This window comes from Oncorhynchus gorbuscha, linkage group LG08 (assembly GCF_021184085.1).
Source record: "Oncorhynchus gorbuscha isolate QuinsamMale2020 ecotype Even-year linkage group LG08, OgorEven_v1.0, whole genome shotgun sequence".
Lineage (NCBI taxonomy): Eukaryota > Metazoa > Chordata > Actinopteri > Salmoniformes > Salmonidae > Oncorhynchus > Oncorhynchus gorbuscha.
The window spans coordinates 30,647,988-30,662,388 of NC_060180.1; the positions used below are offsets into that span (position 1 = coordinate 30,647,988).

Below are 14,401 nucleotides of genomic sequence, written 5' to 3' on the forward strand. Positions count from 1 at the left end.
GAACATGGTCAATGTCCTCCACCACACAAACACATCAGAAACATGGTCATGGTCAACGTCCTCCACCACACAAACACATCAGAAACATGGTCACGAACATGGTCAATGTCCTCCACCACACAAACACATCAGAAACATGGTCACGAACATGGTCAATGTCCTCCACCACACAAACACATCAGAAACATGGTCACGAACATGGTCAATGTCCTCCACCACACAAACACATCAGAAACATGGTCACGAACATGGTCAATGTCCCTCCACCACACAAACACATCAGAAACATGGTCACGAACATGGTCAACGTCCTCCACCACACAAGCACACACACAAACACATCAGAAACATGGTCACGAACATGGTCAACGTCCTCCACCACACAAGCACACACACAAACACATCAGAAACATGGTCACGAACATGGTCAACGTCCTCCACCACACAAGCACACACACAACACATCAGAAACATGGTCACGAACATGGTCAACGTCCTCCACCACACAAGCACACACACAAACACATCAGAAACATGGTCACGAACATGGTCAACGTCCTCCACCACACAAGCACACACACAAACACATCAGAAACATGGTCACGAACATGGTCAACGTCCTCCACCACACAAGCACACACACAAACACATCAGAAACATGGTCACGAACATGGTCAACGTCCTCCACCACACAAGCACACACACAAACACATCAGAAACATGGTCACGAACATGGTCAACGTCCTCCACCACACAAGCACACACAAAACATCAGAAACATGGTCACGAACATGGTCAACGTCCTCCACCACACAAGCACACACAAAACACATCAGAAACATGGTCACGAACATGGTCAACGTCCTCCACCACACAAGCAAACACAAACACATCAGAAATATGGTCACGAACATGGTCAATGTCCTCCACCACACAAACACATCAGAAACATGGTCACAAACATGGTCAATGTCCTCCACCACACAAACACATCAGAAACATGGTCACGAACATGGTCAACGTCCTCCACCACACAAGCACACACACAAACACATCAGAAACATGGTCACGAACATGGTCAACGTCCTCCACCACACAAGCACACACACAAACACATCAGAAACATGGTCACGAACATGGTCAACGTCCTCCACCACACAAGCACACACACAAACACATCAGAAACATGGTCACGAACATGGTCAACGTCCTCCACCACACAAGCACACACACAAACACATCAGAAACATGGTCACGAACATGGTCAACGTCCTCCACCACACAAGCACACACACAAACACATCAGAAACATGGTCACGAACATGGTCAACGTCCTCCACCACACAAGCACACACACAAACACATCAGAAACATGGTCACGAACATGGTCAACGTCCTCCACCACACAAACACATCAGAAACATGGTCACGAACATGGTCAATGTCCTCCACCACACAAACACATCAGAAACATGGTCACGAACATGGTCAATGTCCTCCACCACACAAACACACAAACACACACAAACACATCAGAAACATGGTCACGAACATGGTCAATGTCCTCCACCACACAAACACATCAGAAACATGGTCAAACATGGTCAATGTCCTCCACCACACAAACACATCAGAAACATGGTCACGAACATGGTCAACGTCCTCCACCACACAAGCACACACACAAACACATCAGAAACATGGTCACGAACATGGTCAACGTCCTCCACCACACAAGCACACACACAAACACATCAGAAACATGGTCACGAACATGGTCAACGTCATCCACCACACAAGCACGCACACAAACACATCAGAAACATGGTCACGAACATGGTCAACGTCCTCCACCACACAAGCACACACACAAACACATCAGAAACATGGTCACGAACATGGTCAACGTCCTCCACCACACAAGCACACACACAAACACATCAGAAACATGGTCACGAACATGGTCAACGTCTTCCACCACACAAGCACACACACAAACACATCAGAAACATGGTCACGAACATGGTCAACGTCCTCCACCACACAAGCACACACACAAACACATCAGAAACATGGTCACGAACATGGTCAATGTCCTCCACCACACAAAAAACATCAGAAACATGGTCACGAACATGGTCAATGTCCTTCACCACACAAACACATCAGAAACATGGTCACGAACATGGTCAATGTCCTCCACCACACAAGCACACACACAAACACATCAGAAACATGGTCACGAACATGGTCAACGTCCTCAACCACACAAGCACACACACACAAACACATCAGAAACATGGTCACGAACATGGTCAACGTCCTCCACCACACAAGCACACACACAAACACATCAGAAACATGGTCACGAACATGGTCAATGTCCTCCACCACACAAACACATCAGAAACATGGTCACGAACATGGTCAACGTCCTCCACCACACAAACACATCAGAAACATGGTCACGAACATGGTCAATGTCCTCCACCACACAAACACATCAGAAACATGGTCACGAACATGGTCAATGTCCTCCACCACACAAACACATCAGAAACATGGTCACGAACATGGTCAACGTCCTCCACCACACAAGCACACACACAAAAACATCAAAAACATGGTCACGAACATGGTCAACGTCCTCCACCACACAAGCACACACACACATCAGAAACATGGTCACGAACATGGTCAATGTCCTCCACCACACAAACACATCAGAAACATGGTCACGAACATGGTCAATGTCCTCCACCACACAAACACATCAGAAACATGGTCACGAACATGGTCAATGTCCTCCACCACACAAACACATCAGAAACATGGTCACGAACATGGTCAATGTCCCACCACAACACAAACACATCAGAAACATGGTCACGAACATGGTCAATGTCCTCCACCACACAAACACATCAGAAACATGGTCACGAACATGGTCAATGTCCTCCACCACACAAACACACACACAGAAAACATGGTCACGAACATGGTCAACGTCCTCCACCACACAAGCACACACACAAACACATCAGAAACATGTCACGAACATGGTCAACGTCCTCCACCACACAAGCACACACACAAACACATCAGAAACATGGTCACGAACATGGTCAACGTCATCCACCACACAAGCACACACACAAACACATCAGAAACATGGTCACGAACATGGTCAACGTCCTCCACCACACAAGCACACACACAAACACATCAGAAACATGGTCACGAACATGGTCAACGTCCTCCACCACACAAACACACACACAAACACATCAGAAACATGGTCACGAACATGGTCAACGTCCTCCACCACACAAGCACACACACAAACACATCAGAAACATGGTCACGAACATGGTCAACGTCCTCCACCACACAAGCACACACACAAACACATCAGAAACATGGTCACGAACATGGTCAACGTCCTCCACCACACAAACACATCAGAAACATGGTCACGAACATGGTCAACGTCCTCCACCACACAAACACACACACAATCACATCAGAAACATGGTCACGAACATGGTCAACGTCCTCCACCACACAAGCACACACACAAACACATCAGAAACATGGTCACGAACATGGTCAATGTCCTCCACCACACAAACACACACAAACACAAAAACATGGTCACGAACATGGTCAATGTCCTCCACCACACAAACACATCAGAAACATGGTCACGAACATGGTCAACGTCCTCCACCACACAAGCACACACACAAACACATCAGAAACATGGTCACGACCATGGTCAATGTCCTCCACCACACAAGCACACACACAAACATGGTCACGAACATGGTCAACGTCCTCCACCACACAAGCACACACACAAACACATCAGAAACATGGTCAATGTCCTCCACCACACAAACACATCAGAAACATGGTCACGAACATGGTCAATGTCCTCCACCACACAAAAAACATCAGAAACATGGTCACGAACATGTTCAATGTCCTTCACCACACAAACACATCAGAAACATGGTCACGAACATGGTCAACGTCCTCCACCACACAAGCACACACACAAACACATCAGAAACATGGTCACGAACATGGTCAATGTCCGCCACCACACAAGCACACACACATCAGAAACATGGTCACGAACATGGTCAACGTCCTCCACCACACAAGCACACACACAAACACATCAGAAACATGGTCACGAACATGGTCAATGTCCTCCACCACACAAACACATCAGAAACATGGTCAACGTCCTCCACCACACAAGCACACACACAAACACATCAGAAACATGGTCACGAACATGGTCAATGTCCTCCACCACACAAACACATCAGAAACATGGTCACGAACATGGTCAATGTCCTCCACCACACAAACACATCAGAAACATGGTCACGAACATGGTCAATGTCCTCCACCACACAAACACATCAGAAACATGGTCACGAACATGGTCAATGTCCTCCACCACACAAACACATCAGAAACACACACATGGTCAAACACACAAGCACACAACACATCAGAAACATGGTCACGAACATGGTCAACGTCCTCCACCACACAAGCACACACACAAACACATCAGAAACATGGTCACGAACATGGTCAACGTCCTCCACCACACAAGCACACACACAAACACATCAGAAACATGGTCACGAACATGGTCAATGTCCTCCACCACACAAACACATCAGAAACATGGTCACGAACATGGTCAATGTCCTCCACCACACAAACACATCAGAAACATCAGAAACATGTCACGAACATGGTCAACGTCCTCCACCACACAAGCACACACACAAACACATCAGAAACATGGTCACGAACATGGTCAACGTCCTCCACCTCACAAGCACACACACAAACACATCAGAAACATGGTCACGAACATGGTCAACGTCCTCCACCACACAAGCACACAGACAAACACATCAGAAACATGGTCCCGAACATGGTCAACGTCCTCCACCACACAAGCACACACACAAACACATCAGAAACATGGTCACGAACATGGTCAACGTCCTCCACCACACAAACACATCAGAAACATGGTCACGAACATGGTCAACGTCCTCCACCACATCAGAAACATGGTCACGAACATGGTCAATGTCCTCCACCACACAAACACATCAGAAACATGGTCACGAACATGGTCAATGTCCTCCACCACACAAACACATCAGAAACATGGTCACGAACATGGTCAATGTCCTCCACACACAACACACAAACACATCAGAAACATGGTCACGAACATGGTCAACGTCCTCCACCACACACAACACATCAGAAACATGGTCACGAACATGGTCAACGTCCTCCACCACACAAACACATCAGAAACATGGTCACGAACATGGTCAACGTCCTCCACCACACAAGCACACACACAAACACATCAGAAACATGGTCACGAACATGGTCAACGTCCTCCACCACACAAACAAACACATCAGAAACATGGTCACGAACATGGTCAACGTCCTCCACCACCACATGGTCAAACATGGTCAATGTCCTCCACCACACAAACACATCAGAAACATGGTCACGAACATGGTCAATGTCCTCCACCACACAAACACATCAGAAACATGGTCACGAACATGGTCAATGTCCTCCACCACACAAACACATCAGAAACATGGTCACGAACATGGTCAATGTCCTCCACCACATGGTCAAACCCATCAGAAACATGGTCACAACATGGTCAATGTCAACCACACAAACACATCAGAAACATGGTCACGAACATGGTCAACGTCCTCCACCACACAAGCACACACACAAACACATCAGAAACATGGTCACGAACATGGTCAACGTCCTCCACCACACAAGCACACACACATCAGAAACATGGTCACGAACATGGTCAACGTCCTCCACCACACAAGCACACACACAAACACATCAGAAACATGGTCACGAACATGGTCAACGTCCTCCACCACACAAGCACACACACAAACACATCAGAAACATGGTCACGAACATGGTCAACGTCCTCCACCACACAAGCACACACACAAACACATCAGAAACATGGTCACGAACATGGTCAATGTCCTCCACCACACAAGCACACACACAAACATGGTCACGAACATGGTCAACGTCCTCCACCACACAAGCACACACACAAACACATCAGAAACATGGTCACGAACATGGTCAATGTCCTCCACCACACAAGCACACACACATCAGAAACATGGTCACGAACATGGTCAACGTCCTCCACCACACAAGCACACACACAAACACATCAGAAACATGGTCACGAACATGGTCAATGTCCTCCACCACACAAACACATCAGAAACATGGTCAACATGGTCCACCCACAAGCACACACACAAACACATCAGAAACATGGTCACGAACATGGTCAATGTCCTCCACCACACAAACACATCAGAAACATGGTCACGAACATGGTCAACGTCCTCCACCACACAAACACATCAGAAACATGGTCACGAACATAGTCAATGTCCTCCACCACACAGACACATCAGAAACATGGTCACAAACATGGTCAATGTCCTCCACCACACAAACACATCAAAAACATGGTCACGAACATGGTCAATGTCCTCCACCACACAAACCCATCCACCAACATGGTCAATGTCCTCCACCACACAAACACATCAGAAACATGGTCACGAACATGGTCAACGTCCTCCACCACACAAGCACACACACAAACACATCAGAAACATGGTCCCGAACATGGTCAACGTCCTCCACCACACAAGCACACACACAAACACATCAGAAACATGGTCACAAACATGGTCAACGTCCTCCACCACACAAGCACACACACAAACACATCAGAAACATGGTCACAACATGGTCAACGTCCTCCACCACACAAGCACACACACAAACACATCAGAAACATGGTCACGAACATGGTCAACGTCCTCCACCACACAAACACATCAGAAACATGGTCACGAACATGGTCAATGTCCTCCACCACACAAACACATCAGAAACATGGTCAGAACATGGTCAACGTCCTCCACCACACAAACACATCAGAAACATGGTCACGAACATGGTCAATGTCCTCCACCACACAAACACATCAGAAACATGGTCACGAACATGGTCAATGTCCTCCACCACACAAACACATCAGAAACATGGTCACGAACATGGTCAACGTCCTCCACCACACAAGCACACACACAAACACATCAGAAACATGGTCACGAACATGGTCAACGTCCTCCACCACACAAGCACACACACAAACACATCAGAAACATGGTCACGAACAGGGTCAATGTCCTCCACCACACAAGCACACACACAAACACATCAGAAACATGGTCACGAACATGGTCAACGTCCTCCACCACACAAGCACACACACAAACACATCAGAAACATGGTCACGAACATGGTCAATGTCCTCCACCACACAAACACACACACATCAGAAACATGGTCACGAACATGGTCAACGTCCTCCACCACACAAGCACACACACAAACACATCAGAAACATGGTCACGAACATGGTCAATGTCCTCCACCACACAAACACACACACATCAGAAACATGGTCACGAACATGGTCAATGTCCTCCACCACACAAACACATCAGAAACATGGTCAACATCCTCCACCACACAAGCACACACACAAACACATCAGAAACATGGTCACGAACATGGTCAACGTCCTCCACCACACAAACACATCAGAAACATGGTCACGAACATGGTCAATGTCCTCCACCACACAAACACATCAGAAACATGGTCACGAACATGGTCAATGTCCTCCACCACACAGACACATCAGAAACATGGTCACGAACATGGTCAATGTCCTCCACCACACAAACACATCAGAAACATGGTCACGAACATGGTCAATGTCCTCCACCACACAAACCCATCAGAAACATGGTCACGAACATGGTCAATGTCCTCCACCACACAAACACATCAGAAACATGGTCACGAACATGGTCAACGTCCTCCACCACACAAGCACACACACAAACACATCAGAAACATGGTCACGAACATGGTCAACGTCCTCCACCACACAAGCACACACACAAACACATCAGAAACATGGTCACGAACATGGTCAACGTCCTCCACCACACAAGCACACACACAAACACATCAGAAACATGGTCACGAACATGGTCAACGTCCTCCACCACACAAACACATCAGAAACATGGTCACGAACATGGTCAACGTCCTCCACCACACAAGCACACACACAAACACATCAGAAACATGGTCACGAACATGGTCAATGTCCTCCACCACACAAACACATCAGAAACATGGTCACGAACATGGTCAATGTCCTCCACCACACAAACACATCAGAAACCTGGTCACGAACATGGTCAATGTCCTCCACCACACAAACACATCAGAAACATGGTCACGAACATGGTCAACGTCCTCCACCACACAATCACACACACAAACACATCAGAAACATGGTCACGAACATGGTCAACGTCCTCCACCACACAAGCACATCAGAAACATGGTCAACGTCCTCCACCACACAAGCACATCAGAAACATGGTCAACGTCCTCCACCACACAAACACATCAGAAACATGGTCAATGTCCTCCACCACACAAGCACATCAGAAACATGGTCACGAACATGGTCAATGTCCTCCACCACACACACAAACACATCAGAAACACGGTCACGAACATGGTCAACGTCCTCCACCACACAAGCAAACACCTTTCAGAAACATGGTCACGAACATGGTCAACGTCCTCCACCACACAAGCACACACACAAACACCTTTCAGAAACACCATGCAAATGTTCTAGATTTACCTAGTTCCACAAGGCACGTTCTTTATCTCATCAGTTTGAAGAGTCGTCTGGAAGAGAACGTTTTTTTTTTTTTAGAACTGACCTGTAGATCTAATAAAGGCCAGCATGATATGGTATCCAGAGTTAGAAGTCAGGGGTCAGGGTTTAGGGGTCAGATAGTACCTGTACTGATCTGTAGGTGGTAAGAAAGGGCATCATAATGTGGTATCCAGGGCCGTTGGGTGAAGTTAGCAAAGCTCCTCCTCTAAAACACAGAAATGAACCAATAATATGAATCTACTCTTCACAGTACTTTACTACCTGGTGAATGGATGACAGAGGGTTGGGGGTCATGGATCATACCTGTAGTAAACAGCTAGGTGTCCCTCCTCTATCTTGTGAATGGAGGAGTGCAGCAGGATGGCCATCACTGCAGTTACTGCACCAACTACTGCCCCCACGTGAGTCATCGTCATCCTCACCCGAACTCACCTACAACACACACACAGTTACAGAGTGAGAGGACAAAAAGCACTGAAACAGTGCTTTCCAAATATTCATTTACCAGAGGTGGGCTGCCAAATCGTTGCCACCACTACAAAAAATATATATATTACAATTTGTATTTAATTTAAAAACACAATTTTCGGGTGGTAAAACATTTTCAGTGCAAACTGTATAAATATGGAGCTATATTTTTATAATATAAGATAATCTGAGAACTAACAATCACCTAAATAAAACTAAGAGTCAGGGAAAATCTAAAATTCAAGTAATGGGGCAACGATTTAAAAAAAAATGTTTTAGTCACTCAGAATTGGAACACTGCATAAGGCATGGCAAAATGTGATGGAAATTAGCTTCAAAGCCACAAATTCTCTTAACCCCATGACAAAATGTGTAGAAATGCAGGAAATTCACATTAAAACCGTAAAATGTTGTCTCTACCCATGGCAAAATGTGTAGAATTGTCTTAAATTAGCTTTAGCTTTTTTAGGCGAAGGAGCAGTATTCGGAAGTTTGGATGAATGAGGTGCACAAAGTAAACTGCCAGTTACTAAAACCCAGAAGCTAGGATATGCATATAATTGGTAGATTTGGACAGAAAACTCTAAAGTTTCTAAAACTGTTAAAATTATGTCTGAGTATAACAGAACTGATATGGCAGGCGAAACCCCGAGGACAAACCATCCCCCAAAAAACAAAACAAGAATCAGCCTACCTCTATTTTCAATGGCTGTCACTTTGATTATAAGGCAAAGTCCTCCCAGGTTGCAGTTCCTAGGGCTTTCACTAGATGTCAACAGTCTTAGAAAGAGTTTCAGGCTGGTTTTTGGAAAAATTAGCCAGAAATTGTAGTTTTTCTAGATGGCTCTCATTTTGGCTGTAGTGTTTCCAAGCACGTGGAAGAGAGCGCGTTCTTTGGTATTTTTCTCCGGTAAAGACAATAACAATTCACAGTCTTAAATTGTAGTTTAGTAGTAAATTAAATGATAGTTTATTAGTAACATTTGGGATTCATTTTGTATGCATTTTGATGGAGGGAAACTGGGTGGATTATTGACTGAAGCAAGCCAGCTTAACTGAGTTTTTATAGATATAAAGAAGGACATTATCCAACAAAAGGACCATTTGTGATGCAACTGGGACCTTTTGGAGTGCCAACAGAAGGAGATCAAAGGTAAGGCACTTTTTATATCGCTATTTCTGACTTTCGTGTCGCACCTGCTTGGTTGAAGTATGTTTTTCATGTGTTTGTATGCGGAGCACTGTCCTCAGATAATCGCATGGTTTGCTTTCGCCATAAAGCCTTTTTGAAACACAGCGGTTGACTTAACAAGAAGTTAAGCTTCATTTTGATGTATTACACTTGTGATTTTATGAAAGTTAAATATTTATAATACCGTAGTTTGAATTGCGCCCTCTGCAATTTCTCTGGATGTTGGGCAGGTGGGACGGTAGAACGATGTATAACACTTTTTATGAAATAATATATGCCATTTAGCAGACGCTTTTTGTTTATTATGAATTTGGCGCTCTGCAATTTCACTGGATGTTGTCGAGGTCGGTCGCTATCAGCACACCTGCGCCAAACAGGTTTAAAAATTTCTCACAAGAGCCAGGCTTTTAAAATTGTCTGAGACCATACCATTGGCTACACCCACTATGCCTTGTCTGGATAGAATCTAAGTATTCTGCATGCGCCAAATCCATCTCTTCTGCACCTCCTGCAGTATAAAACAAATTGAATGGAAATCCACTAAATAAAGCCATTTAGAAACATACAATTGTAAAAAAAAAAGTACCCTATATGGTCTACTTAATCTACTTGCATGGAATATTGCATTCCGTGTAGCACGGGTGAAGCAATAGATCGATATGACATTCACACACTGCTGTAGATGATAATCAATGACCTTTCCTGCTGCTAGACCAGCCGACCTGTGTGTGGCAGTAATGAATGATTTTACTGGGAGGTGGATTTTGTGCATGCGTACTAGGTCAAAAACAATACTTTTTCCAGAAAGGGCATTTTTTCAGTTGCATGTAACTTTTTATTTTGACCTTTAGAGTATGGATGCCTTTTGTTTTTACCCCCCCAGAAAAAAAGTATAGATTCTACTCTATCCTAATAAAGAATACATTTGCGAGTACATAGAATACAGAGCTATTGAAGGTTGAATTATTTTTTAAAGGCATGGACTTTTCTCTATCCTCCCGATTCAGAATATATCATTTTCATAGTCATGTAAAACTTGGAGTTATTGGAAATGAAATCCCCCCCCCAAATGTTGTTTATAACAAATTCACGCACCAAAAAGGCATGTATTTTTCTCCATCCTCCCGATTTAGAATATATAATTTTCATAGTCATGGCACGCTTTTTTGAAGAGCTATTGAAGATTTGCATTTTCTTCAGGAGTTCAAACAAACAAAAAAGGTGTGGATTTTTCTCCATCCTCCCAATTCAGAATATATCATTTTTAGTCATGGCACGCTTTGTTAGAGAGCTATAAATATTGAAATCTGAAATCCTATTTTTTATTTGACAAAAAACAAGTGTAGATTCTTCTCCATCCACCCCTTCAAATTAGTGTATTTGGCTATTTCAGCAACACTAGTTGCTGACAGGTTTCTAAAATTGAGCCCACAACCATGCAATCTCCGTAGACAAACATTGACAGTAGAATGGCCTTCCTGAAGAACTCAGTGACTTTCAACATGCCATCATCATAGGATGCCAATTTGTAAGTCGCTCTGGATAAGAGCGTCTGCTAAATGACTTAAATGTAAATGTAAAGCCACCTTTCCAACAAGTCAGTGTCAAATTTCGTCCCTCCACGAGATGCCCCGGTCAACTGTAAATGCCGTTATTGTGAAGTGGAAACGTCTAGGAGCAACAAAGCCTCAGCCGCAAAGTGTAGGCCACACAAGGTCACAGAACAGGACCAGTGAGTGCTGAAGGGCGTAGCGAGTAAAAATAGTCTGTTCTCGGTTGCAACACTTACTAAAGAGTTCCAAACTGCTTCTGGAAGCAACGTCAGCACAAGAACTGTTCGTCGGAAGCTTCATGAAATTTTTCCATGGTCGAGCAGCCCGCACAGAAACCTAAGATCGACATGCGCAATACCAAGCATCGGCTGGAGTGGTGTAAAGCTCGCCGCTATTGAACTCTAAAATGACATTGTAGATGATTCTGTGTTTCCAACTTGTGGCAACAGTTTGGGGAAGGCCGTTTCCTGTTTCAGCATGACAAAGTGAGGTCCGTACAGAAATGGTTTGTCGAGCCCTGACCTCAACCCCGGCCATCAAACACCTTTGGGATGAATTGGAACGCTGACTGCGAGCCAGGCCTTATTGCCTAACACCAGTGCCCGACTTCACTAATGCTTTTGTGGCTGAATGGAAGCAAGTTCCCGCAGCAATGTTCCAACATCTAGTGGAAAGCCTTCTGAGAAGAGTGGAGGCTGGAATAGCAGCAAAGGGGAACCCAACTCCATATTAAATGCCCATCATTTTTGGAATGAGATGTTTATCGAGTAGGTGCCCACATTATTTTGGCCATGTAGTTTAACTTGTAGTGTTGGTCACCATCTCTAATTTGTTCCATTCCCACTTGATTTTATTATTTAGAGTAGAATAGCAGCCTACACAATAAATAACTTGTAATATTGGTAGGAACCACCTGGATGTCACAATGATACAGTCTACACTGCTCAATGTGGAGAGTTTGCAGAGCAAGCCGACAACACAAGAGGTACAGCACACGTCCTTCGACCCCGGTTGCCGTAGTAAGGGAGAGGGAAGTAGCTAGATAGTGTAGCCCAGGGGTTTACAAAGTTTCTGTCCCGCGACCCCATTTGATACTTTTTTTTGCAACCCCAACATGTAAAAAAATAAATTTAAAACGTGAGGTAATTAACACCCAATATATACATTTTTTAATTGGGGCTAGAACAATTAGTCTGACAGTACTTTTGACAGTATTCCAATCTGAAGGAAGTATGGTTTCAAGTGACAAATGCATCAGAAAAGGTATTGGGAAGTTCAGAAGATCGGGCAATAATTTTGTATTATCTGCTGTATAGAAAAGAACATCAAGGGTCTTTTTGCAAGTCTGATTTAGTGCCTGCCACTGTGTTCTAATGAGTCCCGGCCGGCTTGTGGGCATTGTAGATGGGGAAAGAAACAGAAACCGCTCCTTACAACAAATGTGGCTCTGTTAATTACAATTCCATCTAGCAACTACCGGAGACTAGTACCTTAACCCAGGTTCTATGAACCAAGTGTGTTTTTTTATTTCAGAGTTTCTCTCACGACCACATTTTAAAAGCAGGACCCCTAGTTTGGGAAATGCTAGCGTAGCCAATATCAGGCAAGGATGACAGCTAACGCACATTTCTTGTAGTGATTTTCACCAAACTACGGCATAAAAGGCTAACTCTATAAAAACAGAATGATTCTGAATACTCCCAAGTCCCAACTTCAGCAGACAAGTTTCAAATAATCGCTGAAGTTTCTAGCCACAATCATTAAACTAGCTAGCTGGGAACCAAGCTAACATTTCAAGGGAGAGAGAATGTTTTTGTAATGTTACTAATAATGTTCTGATGTTTGAGTGTCCAGTTTGCCATTAGTTATGTGAACATTCTATGTCAACAAAAACCTTCTGACAACCTATTTAGCATGTTTTGGTGTTAAGAGAACATTTCCTTAAAGCAGGAATCTGCAGGTCGTGGCCTGTTCTATGTACTGTTAATGTCGGAAGGTTACATACACCTTAGCAAATACATTTAAACAATTCCTGACATTTAATCCTAGTAAAAACTCCCTGTCTTAGGTCAGTTAGGATCACCACTATTTTAAAATGTGAAATGTCAGAATAATAGTAGAGAAGGATTTATTTAGCTTTTATTTCATTCATCACATTCCCAGTGGGTCAGAAGTTCACATACACTGAATTAGTATTTGGTAGCATTGCCTTTAAATTGATTAACTTGGGTCAAACGTTTCAGGTAGCCTTCCACAAGCTTCCGACAATAG

At 44.3% G+C, this 14,401-nt stretch overlaps 1 protein-coding gene across 1 annotated transcript in view; it reads right to left on the minus strand.

Annotated features, from left to right (window-relative positions):
• Window positions 1-14,401, minus strand: part of erlin1 (ER lipid raft associated 1) — a 52,678-nt gene that overhangs the window by 26,725 nt on the left and 11,552 nt on the right. Inside the window, exons 2-4 of the mRNA XM_046359116.1 lie at window positions 9,221-9,349; window positions 9,041-9,122; window positions 8,879-8,925 (exon numbers count right to left, since the gene is read on the minus strand). Of these exons, the coding sequence (XP_046215072.1) occupies window positions 8,879-8,925; window positions 9,041-9,122; window positions 9,221-9,333 (242 nt within the window). The 5' untranslated portion in view covers window positions 9,334-9,349. The remainder of the gene's footprint in view (window positions 1-8,878; window positions 8,926-9,040; window positions 9,123-9,220; window positions 9,350-14,401) is intronic.